General features: G+C 41.2%; 1 protein-coding gene across 4 annotated transcripts in view; it reads right to left on the bottom strand.

The window, feature by feature from the left end:
* The window catches only part of LOC126272771 (NBAS subunit of NRZ tethering complex-like), a 410,576-nt gene that overhangs the window by 267,392 nt on the left and 122,843 nt on the right, over positions 1–20,341 (bottom strand). For all 4 annotated transcript variants that reach the window (XM_049975911.1, XM_049975912.1, XM_049975914.1 and 1 more), the window contains 3 exons: positions 6,808–6,993; positions 4,242–4,344; positions 3,963–4,159 (listed from right to left, as the gene is read on the bottom strand). In XM_049975911.1, the coding sequence (XP_049831868.1) occupies positions 3,963–4,159; positions 4,242–4,344; positions 6,808–6,993 (486 nt within the window). The remainder of the gene's footprint in view (positions 1–3,962; positions 4,160–4,241; positions 4,345–6,807; positions 6,994–20,341) is intronic.

Raw genomic sequence — 20,341 nt, 5'->3', positions numbered from 1 at the left:
CATTGGGAAAAGAAATGACTGAAAATATACATGTTATTTATCAGAAAGTCGATAACTGTTTACACAATTTTGTTGAAGCAACCCAATCATCCTCTAGATGGTCATAAAAAGTTAAACCAGGGAAAGGAAATGGATATCAAGCTTACAACTCACAACAATGAAAAGCAACAAAAAAGGTGAGTATTATTGATAAAACTGATTATTTAAATTTGATGACGCTATCTCTCACTGCAGTGCATGTCTATCTCAGTGAGGCAAGTGATCTGAAAATCTGACCAGTCACCAAATTTAATGACTTACTTAAGAAATTAATGAATCAACTTTGGCCAACAAGAGGGTTGGTGATGGCCAGAACAGGAAGTCTTGGTAGAAAGCATCATAGTGGAAGACCTGGGACAAGTGAAGCTGACACAGAACAGATAGAGATGGCATTTCAATGTTCACTGCAGAATTCTTTTGGGAGGGTGTCGCAGGACCATGAACCGGGTCATCCAGAAATGTTGACAGATGTATCCATACCGACTGCAACTGCCGCACACATTGAAACCAAATGACAAGACACAACATATGCTGTACAGGTGAACGTTCTTCACCATTTAGAGGAGGACAGAAATTTTCTAACAACATTTTCAGACAAAACCATATCCCATGTGTGTGCTAAAGTAAACAAACACAATGTTCACAACATCTGGGGCACAATCAGTCCACATACTGTGACAGCCCAAAAGTGAATGTGTGGTTTTGCTGCACGGTTGATCTCCTTGCGGGGCCCATTTTTTTCCTCACAAAAAATCAGTTAATTCTAACAATTAACTTGATAAACTGGAGCTGTTTATGTTAGCACAACTGGAAGACTGCCATGACACAGTTGTTTTCCAACAAGATGGTGCATAATATTGGGTTCAGACCATGCAAGATGTTCTAGACGAGGTGTTTCCAGATGGCTGAACTGGCAGGGGTGGTTGAATTCCTTGGCCTCCTAGGTCGCCTGGCATTACACTGATGGACTTCTTGCTACGAGGGTATATCAAGGACAAAGTCTACCAAACATCTGTCAACCACATATATGATTTAAAGAACTGAATTATTGGTGCAAATACAGACTGTATGTTGTTTTCAGGGTTCTCGGGTGTCCATCTGGATGCGATTGTTGAAGTCCCATGATATTTCAGTGAATAACCTTTCCGCCATCATCAGGTGGTGCTGATGGAATGGTCTGTCTGCTCATTGTCAGTGTTATTTATGTCCGTCAGTCGGGCTCCGATTCCCTGCGCCGACAGTCTGACTGCGGCCGCCGAACTTCCGGTTGCAGCCGCCGACATTCCATCTGCAAGAGCCAACAATCCGTTTGCGGGCACCAACACTTCGATTGCGGTCGCCGACAGTCTTCTTGCGGGTGCCGACCCAGGTCCGCGCCCACCCCGGCATCACGCCAGGTGGTGGAAGATGCCAAATCCTGTGGAATGTCCTCTGCGGCCGTTGTAGAAGGGTCTTGTGTCCACTTGTGGCATGACTCCTTGATGGAGTTGCCATGCCTTCCTTAGTTGAAACCTGTGTCTCGGTTTATGAAATTGTCCATTATGCAAATTTCAATTGCCACCTTGAAGACACTGTCCCAGAAAAAACTAGTAGGGGGTAGAATCTTGGTCTCTTCGTATTTCGCATTTTGTCCAGTTTTCAAACAGTGTTCTGCCAGTGCCGATTTGGTGGGCTGGCCTAGGTGTGTATGGCGTTGGTGTTCTTTGCAGCGGTCTTCAACTGTTCAGATTGTTTGACAACACAAAATTGACTCGGTCTTCCGACCACCATCCGAGATACGGACCCTACTGAGGAGAATGAAAGATGGATTTGGCCTAAAGAAAGCGGGTGTATATAATATTCCATGTAGTTGCGGCAAATCGTACATCAGTCAAACAATCCGAACAGTCGAAGACCACTGCAAAGAACACCAACGCCACACGCACCTAGGCCAGCCCACCAAATCAGCACTGGCAGAACACTGTTTGGAAACTGGACACAACGCAAAATACAAAGAGACCAAGATTCTGACCCCCTACCAGTTTCTACTGGAATAGCATCTTGAAGGAGGTCCCTGAAATTCACATAATGGACAATCTCTTAAACCAAGACACAGGTTTTCAACTAAGCAAGGCATGTCAACCATTACTTAATTCCATCAAGGAGTCACGCCACAAGCGGACACACGACGGCTGCAGAGGACACTCCACAGGATTCTGCATCTTCCACTACCCAGAGTGACGCCGGGATGGGAATGCACATGGGTCGGCACCCGCAAACGGATTGTCGGCGGCCGCAATTGAAGCTTCAGTTCTCGCAAACAGAATGTCAGCGGCCGCACCTGGAAGTTCAGCGGCCGCAATTGGACTGTCGGCGCAGGGAATCAAAGCCCAACTGACAGACATAAATAACACTGACAATGAGCAGACAGACCATTCATCAGGACGACCTGATGATGGCGGAAAGGTTATTCACTGAAATATCGTGCGACTTCAACGATCGCATCCGGCTGGACACCCGAGAGCCCTGGAAACAACCCATATGCTGGGAAAGCCTCCGATCACAGACTGGATGTTGTGCATGTCACAAAAAGTGCACATATTGTAACTGACTAAATGGCATAAAACTTTGTGACATAGTGTGTCACAAATGGTGAACATGGTGTGAATGTCTTAATTAGTTTGGGTGCTTTGGCAGATCAAACCTGTACTGTACCTTTTGAGATACACTATATAATTAACTGCTGAACAGAAATAATTACATTAAATTATACGACAATGATGAAACAAAACTTTTCATTGTTCATTTTCTCATTTTAAAACTTGAAACAGTTGTTTGAAGAAGAAGGGATAACTTCATACTATTGCAACATGCAGCACAACATAAGGGATATTTACTGTCCTCCACCCAACAGTTTGCATCCCCTCTATTAAACCATCTCTGCCCCATTATTGTTCCCACCCTTGTCAATGCACCCACCCACCTTTCCTCACTTTTTAACTCTGTTGTCCCCATCTCCCTGTCCCACAACCTCCAAACGCTGTGCCTGTTGGCAGTGTAGTTCCTGCAGTCTCCATCAAACAGCATTCCTCTCTCCTCCTACCTGTGCACTGCTATCCCTTCCCCTTCCTAAACCCATTCCATTCCATATGACAGTTGCATTTTGGTCTGGGCTGTCTGAGTTGCCAGTCATATGTGTGTGTGGTGTGCTTACTTGTATGAATGAATGGTGTGGGTTTCTCTTTCTTTTTCTGACAAAAGCAGTGGCTGAAAGCTTATGTGTGTCTTTTAATTGGACCTGCGTGCAACTTAACTTGTCATCATTACAGTAGGTAGCAATCTTTTCCTACATTGTTGAAAATATAAGTGATTGTGTTTATCTTTCAAGGATGCTAAACAGACAAACTGACCTCTTGAAATGAAGAATATACATACAAACAGCAATCAAAATATGAATTAGTGCGCAGCAGCCATCATAAAGGATCTGGTTAATAAAACCTAAGATTAAATTCTGATCACGTTGAAGATCAAGCTGAAGATCAAAATGTTATCTGTCACTCTTCTACCATCAAATAACTATCATCAAATATCTATCAAATGTGTCTACATTATCAAACATATGAGGATCTCCAGACATTATCTCTCAACAATTTTTAGCCAATGCACATCAATAAAACACAGAAATCATTAAGTGGACAAACACAGGTAGTAATTTCCTATTGCTTTCTCTTTTGTCATGAAATGAAGAATGATATGACTAATTTGCAATTACAGTTGCTCATCCAATTGCTAATTTTAATATATTTTGTAAACAGGCAAATACTCCAAAGTTTAATCACATCAAGTTCAAAATCATGAAACTACTACTATTATTTACAATGTTACATGAAAAATAGAAATATCTTAATAAGACACAAAGATTATTCTGTTAAACTGATACTTACTTTGCGAGTTCCATTGCTGGGCAAAGCAAATCTCCAGATGAGTCAAAATATTCCCTTGCAACCTGCAGAACCAATTTAACACTGCGGTCAAATGATACCATTTTAGGAATCACAGCTGACTTCCGACACTCCAAAATAGTGGATGCTTCTGCAATATTTTTTTTATCACCTGATGACAGCAGAGTTTCAGCATATATCTAAACACAAGATAGTACAAAATTCACACAAGGGGTGAAAATAGAATTTTTCATTAAGTGACTGGCAAACACATTCACAAACCTCATAACATTCTTTTGTGGGGATGCACCTGAACACCTTTTCTTGCAATGTCAAAATATCATTCAGTAGTTGCTCCCACTGAGACTTAGAAGGTGAAGAGATTCTGAAACACAGGGAATGCAAGTGAAACAAAACATAAAAGCTAATAAGTTGGATACAAACACGTGCAGTATTTACCCACTGGTCTATAAAGCAATTGTGCAGTCAGACAACATTAAGACAGTTGTAACAGATATCCCACTGTAAGTCTATTGTCAAAGTCAAAAACAAAATACAATATGAAAATGATACACATCCATAGAACCTTGCTGCGAGAACAACAAAAATTAAACAAGGGGGAGGAGTGTCCACAGAGCGAGTGATCAATAGACAGATACAGAGCCAAACGAGGGTGGAGGGTCAGTGGCATAGGAGGGAGATGGAAAGAGAAAAGGGAGGCAGAGGGAGCAGAGAGGCAGAGGGAGCGGAGAGGGTGAGGAGGTCAGAGAAGGGAGGTGCAGTGGAGGGTGAGGGGAGAGGAGGGATGGGGGAGGGAGGTGCAGTGGAGGGTGAGGGGAGAGGAGGGATGGGGGAGGGAGGTGCAGTGGAGGGTGAGGGGAGAGGAGGGATGGGGGAGGGAGGTGCAGTGGAGGGTGAGGGGAGAGGAGGGAGGTGCAGTGGAGGGTGAGGGGAGAGGAGGGAGGTGCAGTGGAGGGTGAGGGGAGAGGAGGGGTGGAGGGCTGAGAGAGAAGGGGGAGAGAGGGGGGAGAGAGAGGGGGGGAGAGAGAGGGGGGGAGAGAGAGGGGGGAGGGGGAGAGAGAGGGGGGAGAGAGGGGGGAGGGGGAGAGAGAGGGGGGAGGGGGAGAGAGGGGGGAGAGAGAGAGGGGAGAGAGAGAGACGGGAGAGAGAGAGGGGGGAGAGAGGGGGGAGAGAGGGGGGAGAGAGGGGGGCTGAGGGGGAGGGGGGAGGAGTGGCAGAGGGGGAGAGAGGGAGGAGTGGCAGAGGGGGAGAGAGGGAGGAGTGGCAGAGGGGGAGAGAGGGAGGAGTGGCAGAGGGGGAGAGAGGGAGGAGTGGCAGAGGGGGAGAGAGGGAGGAGTGGCAGAGGGGGAGAGAGGGAGGAGTGGCAGAGGGGGAGAGAGGGAGGAGTGGCAGAGGGGGAGAGAGGGAGGAGTGGCAGAGGGGGAGAGAGGGAGGAGGGGGAGGGAGGAGAGGCAGAGGGAGGGGGAGGGAGGAGAGGCAGAGGGGGAGGGAGGGAGGGAGGAGAGGCAGAGGGGGAGGGAGGGAGGGAGGAGAGGCAGAGGGGGAGGGAGGGAGGGAGGGAGGAGAGGCAGAGGGGGAGGGAGGGAGGGAGGGAGGAGAGGCAGAGGGGGAGGGAGGGAGGGAGGGAGGGAGGAGAGGCAGAGGGGGAGGGAGGGAGGAGAGGCAGAGGGGGAGGGAGGGAGGGAGGGAGGGAGGGAGGAGAGGCAGAGGGGGAGGGAGGGAGGGAGGGAGGGAGGGAGGGAGGGAGGAGAGGCAGAGGGGGAGGGAGGGAGGGAGGGAGGGAGGGAGGGAGGGAGGGAGGGAGGAGAGGCAGAGGGGGAGGGAGGGAGGGAGGGAGGAGAGGCAGAGGGGGAGGGAGGGAGGGAGGAGAGGCAGAGGGGGAGGGAGGAGGGGGGAGAGAGGAGAGGGGTCCTGCATGTGTACTGTCGGGATGGTATTCCAAGATATCTGGTGCAAGTGCACCTTGAATCAGAAATTTTACCTCGTGGTATGTTAAGTATGACCACTTCCTAGAACAGAGAGTTAGGAAAAATGAGTTTTAAGACACTGTACAAACTTCATAACATTATCCAAGTAATGAAGATGGGAGGGCTCCATTGAGCAGAGCATGACGACACTATGTCATGAAAAAGACTGCTGTTTGTATGACTTTCCAGAAAAGCTGACAGAATCACAAAAAGAGGAATGTCCATAATAAGATGGAAGGATAACATCTGAGGAAATATGGCATGAACAATGCACCTGATAGGAAAGCTTGATTATAGAACTGAATGAGGCATTTAAAGAAAAAATGAAAACAAAGCTTTAGTTTGTTTTCCATTATATTATGATACACATTAAACTATACCTTCTCATGGATTATATTACCAAGGATTAAAAGCTTATCTTTATGTAATACATCATATTATTACTTGAATGTTTTGTCAAGTATGAGAATTGTATGCACGGTATTTAAAAACTCACACAAATTTGACACAGATAAAGCAAACTAGTGAAATCAGGGAGGTTTCAAAAGATTTTATTCTGGTAAGAAGAATAATTATCTACACAACCACAAACATCGATCAGCCTGAAAGAGCATGATTCACTTGCTCATGTTGAATGAGTTGTTAGAAGTTAAATTTTGCTTCAGAGTTCCTCGGTAACATGTTTTGTAAATTAAATGCAAGTAAGGACTACACAATTTACCAACAAAAATTCAAAAAAATCTTAAAGTTGTTCTCTAAATACAAGCAAATTTTCCAAACTGGTAATATAAAACTATAAGAGGAAGCATAGTCTCTATCCTGCTGCGCCAAAAAGCAATTTATTTTCCTTATTCACTCACCTCTTTGCAAGTGATCTTGCCAACCTGCTAAGCAACTGCTTCACAGCAGGAGCATTATTAGCAATATCTCGTATGTAGGATACCGCTTTAGGAATTCCATTATTACGGAGGATCTTAGCAGATGTCAGCTGACGTTGCAACTCATGCAATTTATCTCGAATCTTGGGAAAAAGATCATTAAGAGACCTAAAATGAAGACATTTAATATTTATAAAATCATTTATGAAGTAATGTACATGCTTGGAAGAATATTATACCACTTCACTCATGTATTTAAATGTGTGTGGATATCACACACTAAATGCTTTGTGTAAGCCTGAACAAGATAATGAACAAGTTCAAACAACCAGACACCATCTCTAAAATAAAAAAAATAAAAAGCCCTTGAAAGTGACATGGGATAATCAACTGAAATAATCTCAAGTTCCAGTAGAATTAGTTATCCGAATGGTTTTAATTCAAAGCAGTCCATAAAAATGCCACAGCAGGAAATATTAAGACGAGTATTAATCAGCCTAACACAGAAGTACTTTAATGGAAAATGTTGCTACTACACAAAGTAAGAGCCTCTCAGTAAATACAATGTACACAATTAAACTATTAGTGCCAGTTGTTCATAGCATTAGTGCCATTGTATCTTTCTTTTCGCAATTATTACAATTAGATTATGTTAGGAATCAGGCCTCCAAAGTCAACTTTAATAATTGTTCCAGCACTAATTTTAAACTTAACAGATTTTTAAACAAAACATTAAAAGAAGCTTCTACTTTTCCAAATACGTTTTGTATAAATATTCCTATGAATTAATGAACAAAACAAAAATCGTCTAAGTACCAGGATGGTACCCATTTTAACTGCACTGGATATTGTTAATCTGTACTCATGTATACCAATTAATGAAGCTCCTGATATAATTACTAAGAATTTACTGACCCATAACATGCTTTACCCCTCATGATGATGTGGAATTAATCGAATTACTATAACTGTTCTTGTCTTTCAATGCCTTTACCTTCAATTACAAATTCTACTCTCACCCAAATGGCTTAGCTCTGGGTAGCTCACTTACTGGTACCCTGGCAGAGATTTTTGTCAATCATTTGGAATGCACGTTTTTTGAATCACATTCAGAATTTGTAGCAAAAGTTAAATCATATGATCATTATGTAGTTCACATATTATTATTATATGAAGGATGTGATGAAGACATTTCTAATTTATGCGCCCATTTCAGTTCCTTGCACCCTAATATAAATTCACTTTTGAAGAGGAAGTGAACAATTCATTAAATTATTTAGATCTCTCTATTTCTAGGAAAGACAATAATCTTATTTTCAGAGTATTTCAGAAAACCCATTTGCACTGATGATGTAACTGATAAAGATTCATGTCATCCAAACACCTACAAATGGGTGTATTATTTTCACTGCAGAATTTTGAGGCTAGACATAAATCAGGATGCATGGTGTAAGGAATTCCAGACAATTGCTCAAGCAGGGTAGCAAACATGGTATAATGCTCATTTTATTTGTAAACTGTTTTATAATCTATATAGAAGAAGAAATTCAAAGTAGTCAAAAAGAGGATAAATAAAGTTGTTTTGTTAGTCTAACATACAGTGATTCACACTGTGACAAGCCAGCAACACTTTTGAAAAAGGCTAATGTCAATGCTTCATTTAAAATGAGAAATAACTTACACATGCTATAGGACTGAAAGAGAGAAATATTTTATTAAACCATGTGTATATAAAAAAACAATGTGGTGATTGCAATAATTTATATATTGGTAAGACGGGGAAAGATTTCATTACTAGATACAGAGAGCACTTATATCCATCTAATGCCAGTGCATTTGAAAACTAGCACGACTTGCTGCTGACAGCTGAAGGAGCTCAGGTTTTGCACATTGTCCCCCATAGTCATCTGTTAGATACTTTGGAAGAATTCAAAATATGTACAGATACAATGTGTCAGTTGCATTAGTTATTTAATGACCAGAATTTTTTCAGTAGGAACCGGTTCTTAGATTTATTTGAAGACACTATACAAAATGTATCTCAGATTTGACCCAAATGATCTAAGATTGCTACAATAGCCATAATCATACAGAACTCATGAGTAACCATTATAGCCGTATGCACACTATTATCTTCCACCCTCTTAGATGATGCCACTGTTTTTCATGGGCCAATCTGATGTGGCTACATTGCCAGCCTTTCTATACTCCACTCCAACAGATGGAGCCACTGTTCTCGCAGGATGCTACCACAATGTACCTGCCTCACACCTTTAATTAAAGGTGCTATGTAGAGCATTGGTACTTTGCATTTTGCCAACATTAGTACTTTGTGTTATTCATTTGACTCACTTTACAGTTTTATCACAATATGCACATATTTCCTCACCATGGGTTCAGCATTATGGGCGTAGTAAATTTAATTTCTTATATTGAATTTAATTATATTAGACGTACATTACATTGTTATTTACCTTATCAAAGTAGACTGTTTGGGTTTTGTTACCATTTCAACAAGCTTATTTTGTTAGACATAGTTCTCCATTTCCATACTGTTATACACTTTCACATTACATTCTGTATAACTACATGTACAAACAGAATCCACTAATTCCAAAATAATATGACCACTGTCTCAGCATTACAGTTGTCTAGGCATCAGTTTTTGTCAATTGATGGCCCTAACTCTACATCCTCAACCACAAGATGCTAAGATGTGTTTTTGAGTATCATACATCTACTTCCAGGTAGATTGTTATACTTTCTGATGATATACCTTAATGCTCTTTTATGTGAAATAAGGAAGAGAAAGAGAGAAAGAGAGAAAGAGAGAGAGAGAGAGAGAGAGAGAGAGAGAGAGAGAGAGAGAGACTGTAATATTAGCTTCTATTTTATTTAAACTGTTGCCACTCATCTAGGCTTATCTAAATTATATTGTATGTGATCTCTTTCTTGTTAGATTATGGTAATATGACTACATTTGCTGACACATAACATTTTCTTCATTGATGGTTGTAAACTTATTCTTTCATAATTTATATTTTAGTTATGATCTACATCTGTTTTCTGTTTATATTGAACCATACCATTTATTGGTTGCAAATATGTCTTCTGTTTTGATTACTGACTAACATTGCAGATGATGATACCTAATGCTGCACATTTCATGCTGTCAATATGAGTATCTTCTCCATAAAAGTAGCACAAATGTGTCTTTGTCAAGTTGTTCACTATGTTCTGACATGTAGTTAACTGCAATGTATAGTAGTTAGCAAACTTATTCTTTGACTTAATTTCTATGGTTACTACTAGCACCAGCCTTTGTTTAGATCATTGATAGCTCAATTGCCACAGTCAATCTGGCACTAGTTCTCTTTGAATACACATCAGCACTGTCAAATATAACTATATGAGACGAGTTCTGTATTATGTTCAGTCTACGTGCTCACTTTCATGAGCTTTTTACTAAATTTTGATTTAAATGTAAATATAATACTAACTGAAATTTCTGTATATCAACTATTAAGATGCATACTTGTGTTATTAAGCACATATTTCTGTAATAAATTTCCATGTACAATTTATTCCACAACTTAAGTCTGATGATGAAATTTTGAAACATGTTGTTGTTGTGGTCTTCAGTCCTGAGACTGGTTTGATGCAGCTCTCCACGCTTCTCTATCTTGTGCAATCTGCTTCATCTCCCAATACCTACTGCAACCTACATCCTTCTGAATCTGCTTAGTCTATTCATCTCTTGGTCTCCCTCTACGATTTTTACCCTCCACGCTGCCCTCCAATACTAAATTGGTGATCCCTTGATGCCTCAGAACATGTCCTACCAACCGGTCCCTTCTTCTGGTCAAGTTGTGACACAAACTTCTCTTCTCCCCAATCCTGTTCAATACTTCCTCATTAGTTATGTTATCTACCCATCTAATCTTCAGCACTCTTCTGTAGCACCATATTTCAAAAGCTTCTATTCTCTTCTTGTCCAAGCTATTTATCGTCCATGTTTCACTTCCATACATGGCTACACTCCATACAAATACTTTCAGAAATGACTTCCTGACACTTAAATCTATACTCGATGTTAAAAAATTTCTCTTCTTCAGAAACGCTTTCCTTGCCATTGCCAGTCTACATTTTATATCCTCTCTACTTCGACCATCATCAGTTATTTTGCTCCCCAAATAGCAAAACTCCTTTATTACTCTAAGTGTCTCATTTCCTAATCTAATTCCCTCAGCATCACCCAATTTAATTCGACTACATTCCATTATCCTCGTTTTGCTTTTGTTGATGGTCATCTTATATCCTCCTTTCAAGACACTATACATTCCGTTCAACTGCTCTTCCAAGTCCTTTGCTGTCTCTGACAGAATTACAATGTCATCGGCGAACCTCAATATTTTGATTTCTTCTCCATGGATTTTAATACCTACTCCGAATTTTTCTTTTGTTTCCTTTACTGCTTGCTCAATATACAGATTGAATAACATCGGGGAGAGGCTACAACCCTGTCTCACTCGTTTCCCAACCACTGCTTCCCTTTCATGCCCCTCGACTCATATGACTGCCATCTGGTTTCTGTACAAATTGTAAATAGCCTTTCGCTCCCTGTATTTTACCCCTGCCACCTTCAGAATTTGAAAGAGAGTATTCCAATCAACATTGTCAAAAGCTTTCTCTAAGTCTACAAATGCTAGAAACGTAGGTTTGCCCTTCCTCAATCTAGCTTCTAAGATAAGTCGTAGGGTCAGTATTGCCTCACGTGTTCCAACATTTCTACAGAATCCAAACTGATCTTCCCCGAGGTTGGCTTCTACTAGTTTTTCCATTCGTCTATAAAGAATTCGCGTTAGTATTTTGCAGCTGTGACTTATTAAACTGATAGTTCAGTAATTTTCACATCTGTCAACACCTGCTTTCTTTGGGATTGGAATTATTATATTCTTCTTGAAGTCTGAGGGTATTTCGCCTGTCTCATACATCTTGCTCACCAGATGGTAGAGTTTTGTCAGGACTGGCTCTCCCAAGGCCGTCAGTAGTACTAATGGAATGTTGCCTACTTCCGGAGCCTTGTTTCGGCTATGGCCTTTCAATGCTCTGTCAATCTCTTCACGCAGTATCGTATCTCCCATTTCATCTTCATCTACATCCTCTTCCATTTCCATAAATTGTCCTCAAGTACATCGCCCTTGTATAGACCCTCTATATACTCCTTCCACCTTTCTGGTTTCCCTTCTTTGCCTTGAACTGGGTTTCCATCTGAGCTCTTGATATTCATACAAGTGGTTCTCTTATCTCCAAAGGTTTCTAATTTTCCTGTAGGCAGTATCTATTTTACCCCTAGTGAGATAAGCCTCTACATCCTTACATTTGTCCTCTAGCCCTCCCTGCTCAGCCATTTTGCACTTCCTGTCGATCTAATTTTTGAGACGTTTTGTATTCCTTTTTGCCTGCTTCATCTACTGTGTTTTTATATTTTCTCCTTTCATCAATTAAATTGGATATTTCTTCTGTTACCCAAGGATTTCTACTAGCCCTTGTCTTTTTACCTACTTGATCCTCTGCTGCCTTCACTACTTCATCCCTCAAAGCTACCCATTCTTCTTCCACCGTATTTCTTTCCCCCATTCCTGTCAATTGCTCCCTTATGCTCTCCCTGAAACTCTGTGCAACCTCTTGTTCTTTCAGTTTATCCAGGTCCCATCTCCTTAAATTCCCACCTTTTTGCAGTTTCTTCAGTTTTAATCTACAGGTCATAAGCAATAGATTGTGGTCCGAGTCCACATCTGCCCCTGAAAATGTCTTACAATTTAAAACCTGGTTCCTAAATCTCTTTCTTACTATTATATAATCTATCTGAAACCTGTCAGTATCTCCAGGCTTCTTCCACGTATACAACCTTCTTTTATGATTCTTGAACCAAGTGTTAGCTATGATTAAGTTGTGCTCTGTGCAAAATTCTACCAGGTGGCTTACTCTTTCATTTCTTTGCCCCAGTCCATATTCACCTACTATGTTTCCTTCTCTCCCTTTTCCTACTACCGAATTCCAGTCACCCATGACTATTAAATTTTCATCACCCTTCACTATCTGAATAATTTCTTTTATTTGATCATACATTTCTTCAATTTCTTCGTCATCTGTAGAGCTAGTTGGCATATAAACTTGTACTACTGTAGTAGGTGTGGGCTTCGTATCTATCTTGGCCACAATAATGCATTCACTATGCTGTTTGTAGTAGCTTACCCGCATTCCTATTTTCCTATTCATTATTAAACCTACTCCTGCATTACCCCTATTTGATTTTGTGTTTATAAACCTGTAGTCACCTGACCAAAAGTCTTGTTCCTCCTGCCACCGAACTTCACTAATTCCCACTATATCTAACTTTAACCTATCCATTTCCCTTTTTAAATTTTCTAACCTACCTGCCCGATTAAGGGACCTGACATTCCATGCTCCGATTCGTAGAACGCCAGTTTTGTTTCTCCTGGTAACGACATCCTCTTAAGTAGTCCCCGCCCGGAGATCCGAATGGGGGACTATTTTACCTCCAGAATATTTTACCCAAGAGGACGACATCATCATTTAATCATACAGTAAAGCTGCATGCCCTCGGGAAAAATTACGACCGTAGTTTCCCCTTGCTTTCAGCCGTTTGCAGTACCAGCACAGCAAGGCCCTTTTGGTTATTGTTACAAGGCCAGATCAGTCAATCATCCAAACTGTTGCCCCTGCAACTACTGAAAAGGCTGCTGCCCCTTTTCAGGAACCACACGTTTGTCTGGCCTCTCAACAGATACCCCTCCGTTGTGGTTGCACCTACGGTATGGCTATCTGTATCGCTGAGGCATGCAAGCCTCCCCACCAATGGCAAGGTCCATGGTTCATGGGGGGGATTTTGAAACATAATGCTTGATAAAGAACTGTGCAATCAAGATGTGTCTATATTTCAAAGTAGTCAATACAGTGACAACAACACTAATACTTGACAAATGTCTTGCAGTCAATGTAATCTTCAATGACTTGTTTAAAAGAATATGAGGGTATGGATGTACCAACCTTGCCTATCAGCAAATACAAGATACTGGGAGTGATTGGTACCAGGTCTCACAATGCAAAATGGCAGGACCACAAACTGTTTAGGCTACAGAATGTTGCGATTTCATGCACACTTGTGGTAGATAATTCTTTGTTTGTGGACTGTATTTTAATTATGGAGTTTCTCCGGGAAAAGAATACCAGTATTGACATTTCGTCTGGGAATGGTGTTAAGGTGAATGGACAGTAGTCGAAATTACATGTTGGTGACAGTAAATATTTTCAAGGCCAGAAAATAAAGCTAATAAGCAGCAAGATTAATTGCACAAACAGAAACCTGAGATAAGTGCTATTACCTGTATTAAGCAACAAGTAGTTAATAAAATAGAGGCATCTGCATATTTATGCAATACTATAGCTCCGACTTAACAAGTATTTTGTTAAGGTATCCGCAAGTCTTTAAGGAGAGACCTCTAGCGTAAAATTGTGTTATTAGTGTCACCTCAGCGTCATCCCTCATTAAACTTTCTCCAATACGGCCTACTCTGTTCTCTGTGCTACAGGACCTGCTGCCACTAGGGAAACACTAATAATGTTGGTGTGGAATATAACTGAACCCTCTATGAGTCCATACTGCAGCTCACTACTGTAATCTGATATACGATCGATTGCAGTTCGCACATGTCAAGGCATGGATGAGGATTGCATTCTTGATTTTTCCAAGCGACAGTTGCAGTACAAGCATGTGCACACATTCTGCTTGAAGAAAGCATTCAACCTGCAAATTACATATCTCCCATGCTTATGCGTACGCATCACTTACCTCCACAACCAGTGATGACAATTCACTACAAATGGAATAAAAATTCACTAAACCATTTGCTACAATCATGTTTAATGCTCACATTAGCTATGGCATTCAGAACAGAGTGTTTGGAACACTACTGAACGCTCACTGGCTGTCAGAGAATACGTGACATGGCTGTGCAGAACAAGCCTTAACTCAACCTTCATTGTTCATGACTCCAACTATAGCTGCAATAAAGCGTGGAGGAAGTATTCAAGTAGTTGTTGATGTCAGAGGCGTTAATAAAATACTGTACACATTTGGGCCCGACTTGAGAACATCAAGGAACAAATACCAAAATTTGATGGAGTCAAGTACCTGACCAGTATAGATCTCTGCTCCTCCTACTGGCAAAAACCTTTATCCAGGAGTCAAAACAGTACACTTTCTTTATCTACACAGGTAGAATTTACCAGTTTAAGGCATTGCCTTTCAGCCTAAATGACATTTGGGTGTATTCGTAGCCACACCTGACTCCATTCTTGGCCCAGACATACTTGATAGGGTAACCATGTTTGTAGATTACCTACTGATAGCACCACAAACATGGAAAGACCACACTGATCTTATTTAAACAGTGTTAAGTAAATTCCTAGAGGCTGGCACAACTGCCAACCTGCTAAAGTCAAAAATTTGGGCACAAGGGTATCAAGTTCTTGGGACATACAATCACTCCCCATGGAATTTTTCTGGATGATGATAAAATCAATGTAATGAAGAACTAAAGAACTTTCCAACCGTTTGAATGAAGGGGCAATTGAATGCCTTTATCGAGTTAGGCACAGTTTAAGGTGATTTGTGCCTAACCAGATATTAAATTGTGAACCTATTACGAATTTGTTCAGGAAAAGTTACTTGGTACTGGTCAGATTGCTAAACAGCCCATGATAAACTCAAAGAAGCTTTAATGACCTGTAATATGCTTTACCACCCAGACATGTCAACTGAACTTTGTTTTGTGACTAATGCTTCATCAATAGGCATCAGTGCTTGTCTATTCCAAGTGCAGAATAAAGACATATGCCTGCAATTTGCACTTTAGCATTTGTGAGTTATATTATCTGACTGTGAAAGAGCACCCTGCTCTCTCAGTGATCTGGGCATTCAAAATATTTCATTATTATCTTTCCAGAAACTACATCAGGACTTACAGAAGTGCTTCTAGCAATGTTTGGCAGGTGCATGTACGTAACTGGACATTTTACTTGTAATATAAAAAAAATAGATATGTAACCACCACATTTGAACTATTTTTACAATTTCTTCCATTACTTCTTAATATAACAAATCCATATTTCAGGTTGAATTACAAGTACGATGTCTCTTTTTCCCTACTGATCTGCAGAACAAAAACAGCTTACTGGTATTTCAACCTTAAACACATGAACTACTTTATACTAGCACGTATGCACTTAACAAACTCTGTATATATGTAGAATAGTGTGTACATAGCTGTATCCTGCTACTAGTGTGTATGAGTGCACTGAGTGTAGCCTCCAACTGTACCAACACAGGCCAGCCACTAGAGGCCACTTGTAGGAAGCGTGCACATGGCATGATCTCTGCAGTTACCTTCTACCAGCGACTCGCGCCTATATACACACATGGAGCAGCACTAACTCACTCTCATGGTTCTTTTTCTTTGTACCACTTATGTCAGTTGGTCTGTGTATCACTTGTGTTGCACCTTCTGCATGATTCTTTTGTCTTGCTCATGGGGAATCACGAGAAGCTTATTTCCATCACTGTTCAGAGGTTTACAAACAAAGCCATAACTGTGTTACTTTGATCAGTTTCGTGTATTACTTAGCTACTCTTTCTATTGTGTTCACATATCTTAATCTCACCCCGTCAGTCTATTGTTTTCAACATATGATCCATAAATAATATGAACAACAGTGGAGATAGGTTGCAGCCTTGTCTTACCCCTGAAACTACTCTGAACCATGAACCCAATTTACCATCAACTCTAACTGCTGCCTGACTATCCATGTAAAGACCTTTAATTGCTTGCAAAAGTTTGCCTCCTATTCCATAATCTTGTAGAACAGACAATAACTTCCTCCTAGGAACCCGGTCATATGCCTTTTCTAGATCTATAAAGCATAGATACAATTCCCTGTTCCACTCATAACACTTCTCCATTATTCGCCGTAAGCTAAAGATCTGGTCCTGAGAACCACTGAGAGGCCTAAACCAACACTGATTTTCATCCAATTGGTCCTCAACTAATACTCGCACTTTCTTTCAACAATACCTGAGAAGATTTTACCCACAGCACTAATTAAAGAGATACCTCTGTAGTTGTTACAATCTTGACTGTTTCCATGTTTAAAGATTGGTGTGATTACTGCTTTTGTCCAGTCTGATGGAACCTGTCCCGACTCCCAGGCCATTTCAATTATCCTGTGTAGCCATTTAAGATCTGACATTCCACTGTATTAGAAGAGTTCCGACTTAATTTCATCCACCACAACCGCTTTATTGTACTGCAATCTATTGACTATTTTCTCCACTTCCTCAAATGTGATGCTATTTCCATCGTCATTCCTATCCCATTCTACCTCAAAATCTGAAAAATTACTGATCGTATTTTCACCTACATTGAGCAACTCTTCAAAATATTCCCTCCATCTGTCCTAGGCGTCCACAGGATTCACCAGCAGTTTTCCTGACCTGTCCAAAATACTTGTCATTTCCTTCTTACCTCCCTTTCGAAGACTGCTAATTACACTCCAGAATGGTTTTCCAGTAGCTTGACCCATAGTCTCCAACCTGTTTCCAAAGTCTTCCCAAGATTTCTTCTTGGATGCTGCAATTATCTGTTTGGCTTTGTTTCTTTCTTCAACATAACTTTTTCTGTCTACCTGAGTTCTAGTATGTAGCCATTTTTGATATGCCTTCTTTTTCCTTTTACAGGCTGCCTCGACTGTGTCATTCCACCAAGCTGTTTGCTTTATCCTACTTTTACACACTACTGTTCCAAGACATTCTTTAGCCACTTCTAGTACTGTGTCTCTGTACCTTGTCCATTCCTTTTCCAATGATTGTAATTGACTGCATTCAACTAACTGGTACCTTTCTGAGATTGCTGTTATGTACTTGTGCCTCATTTCCTTATCCTGAAGTTTCTCCACTCTTATCCTCCTACATATCGACCTCACCTCCTGCACTTTCGGCCTCACAATCCCAGTTTCACTGCAGGTTAAATAATGATCAGTGTCATCAAAGAATCCCCTGAATACACGTGTGTCCCTCACAGCCTTCCTGAATTCCAGATCTGTTATTATATAGTCAATGACAGATCTGGTTCCCCTGCCTTCCCAAGTATACCGGTGAATGTTCTTATGTTTAAAAAAGGAGTTTGTGATTACTAAGACCATACTGGCACAGAAATCCAAGAGTTGTTTCCCGTTCCTGTTGGCCTCCATATCCTCTCCAAATTTACCCATAACCTTTTCATACCCTTCTGTTCGATTTCCAATCCTGGCGTTAAAATCACTCATCAGAAGAACACTGTCCTTGTCCTTTACTCTAACAACTAAATCACTGAGTGCCTCATAAAAACTATCCATCTTATCTTGATCTGTACCTTCACAATGCAAATATACTGACACAATCCTAATTTTCTTGCTAGACACTGTCAAATCTATCCACATCAGTTGTTCGTTTACATACCTCATTGCAACTATGGGGTTCCATTTCTTTCCTGATGTAAAGCCCTACACCCCATTGTGCTGTTCCTGCTTTGACTCCTGACAGGTAGACCTTGTATTCTCCCACTTCCTCTTCTTTCTCACCCCTTACCCGAATGTCACTAACAGCTAAAACGTCCAGCCCCACCTTACTTGCAGCCTCTGCCAGCTCTACCCTCTTCCCAGAGTAGCCCCCATTGATATTAATAGCTCCCCATCTCATCATCATTTCTTTGCGAAGTCGTATCTTAGGAGTCCCTGGTTTGTCACTGAGGTGGGACTCCGTCACGTCCAAAGGCCTGAGGCATTTTGCTCTGATTGTTGCCAGCGTCATATTTAAAGTACCAGGGAAGCAAGTTGCTAGCCTTACTTGCTCCGAGTCCCATTGGGTCTTACGGCTGAGGGACTAACCGGTGGATTTGGTAGTCTTTGCCTTATCAGCACAAAGGTGACCACGACTCAGAATATGTCCGAGATGCCCAGCCTTATTCCAAAGTAACTGGTATCCCGACTGCCGGGACCACTTACTTGGCCACTCATACGTTGCCCGTGGTTCATGAACTAGGACATGACTACAGGAACCCACACCATGAACCACTAGAACGCAAATGCCTAGAACGCCATTACAGGCATTTTAAATTCATATTCCCATTCTCATTACATCTCTGTTCTTTCCCATCTACATCTACATCCATACTCAGCAAGCCTCCTGACGGTGTGTGGCGGAGGGTACCCTGAGTACCTCTATCGATTCTCCCTTCTATTCCAGTCTCGTATTGTTCGTGGAAAGAAGGATTGTTGGTTTGCTTCTGTGTGGGCTCTAATCTCTCTGATTTTATCCTCATGGTCTCTTCACAAGATATACGTAGGAGGGAGCAATATACTCCTTGACTCTTCGGTGAAGGTATGTTCTCGAAACTTTAACAAAAGCCTGTACCGAGCTACTGAGCGTCTCTCCTGCAGAGTCTTCCACTGGAGTTTATCTATCATCTCCGTAACGCTTTCGTGATTACTAAATAATCCTGTAACGAAGCGTGCTGCTCTCCATTGGATCTTCTCTATCTCTTCTATCAACCCTATCTGGTACGGATCCCACACTGTTGAGCAGTATTCAAGCAGTGGGCGAACAAGCGTACTGTAACCTACTTCCTTTGTTTTCGGATTGCATTTCCTTAGGATTCTTCCAATGAATCTCAGTCTGGCATCTGCTTTACTGACGATCAGCTTTATATAATCATTCCATTTTAAATCACTCCTAATGCGTACTACCAGATAATTTATGGAATTAACTGCTTCCAGTTGCTGACCTGCTATTTTGTAGCTAAATGATAAGGGATCTATCTTTCTATGTATTCGCAGCAACCCTTGGCTGGCGATCATCAGAAATGCACATGTATTGCTTTCAATGAATAAATGTTTGCTCTAGTTGAAAATCATAATCATTTTTCATCACTTTGAACAATACCTGAATAATTGATGATAGTAATTATTATTATATGAAAATATTCTCTGTAGCATCATAAACAAGGATTTAGGGCTGGTGGATAATTATAATCATCCTTTTCTTGTGCTTTTGCCCCACACTGGTGCAGTGTCAGACTGATTATGAACGGATTTGGCATGGTTAATTCAAAGGGTGATCAGATGTTCATCCTTCATCACCCCATTACCGCCTGGACGGAATTTGTGTCCTCAACTTTTTTGTGTTGGTTGAATGGTTGGATTGGGGAGTAAAGGGACCAAACTACAGGGCCGTGAGTCCCTCTTTCCTCATTCAAACAGATCTCGAGTTAAAAACAGTTCAAAAAGGAATCAGAGAAAGTAAAAGGCGCAAAACTAATGTCGAATCACACTGAAAGACAAAACTATAGAAGCTAACAGACAGGGAAAATGTATAGTAAAAGTAAAAGGTAATGGAAGG

The sequence above is a fragment of the Schistocerca gregaria genome, chromosome 5 (assembly GCF_023897955.1).
Source record: "Schistocerca gregaria isolate iqSchGreg1 chromosome 5, iqSchGreg1.2, whole genome shotgun sequence".
Taxonomy (NCBI): Eukaryota; Metazoa; Arthropoda; class Insecta; order Orthoptera; family Acrididae; genus Schistocerca; species Schistocerca gregaria.
Note: the sequence above shows the minus strand (reverse complement) of the source record. Positions and strands in the feature narration are given on the sequence as shown.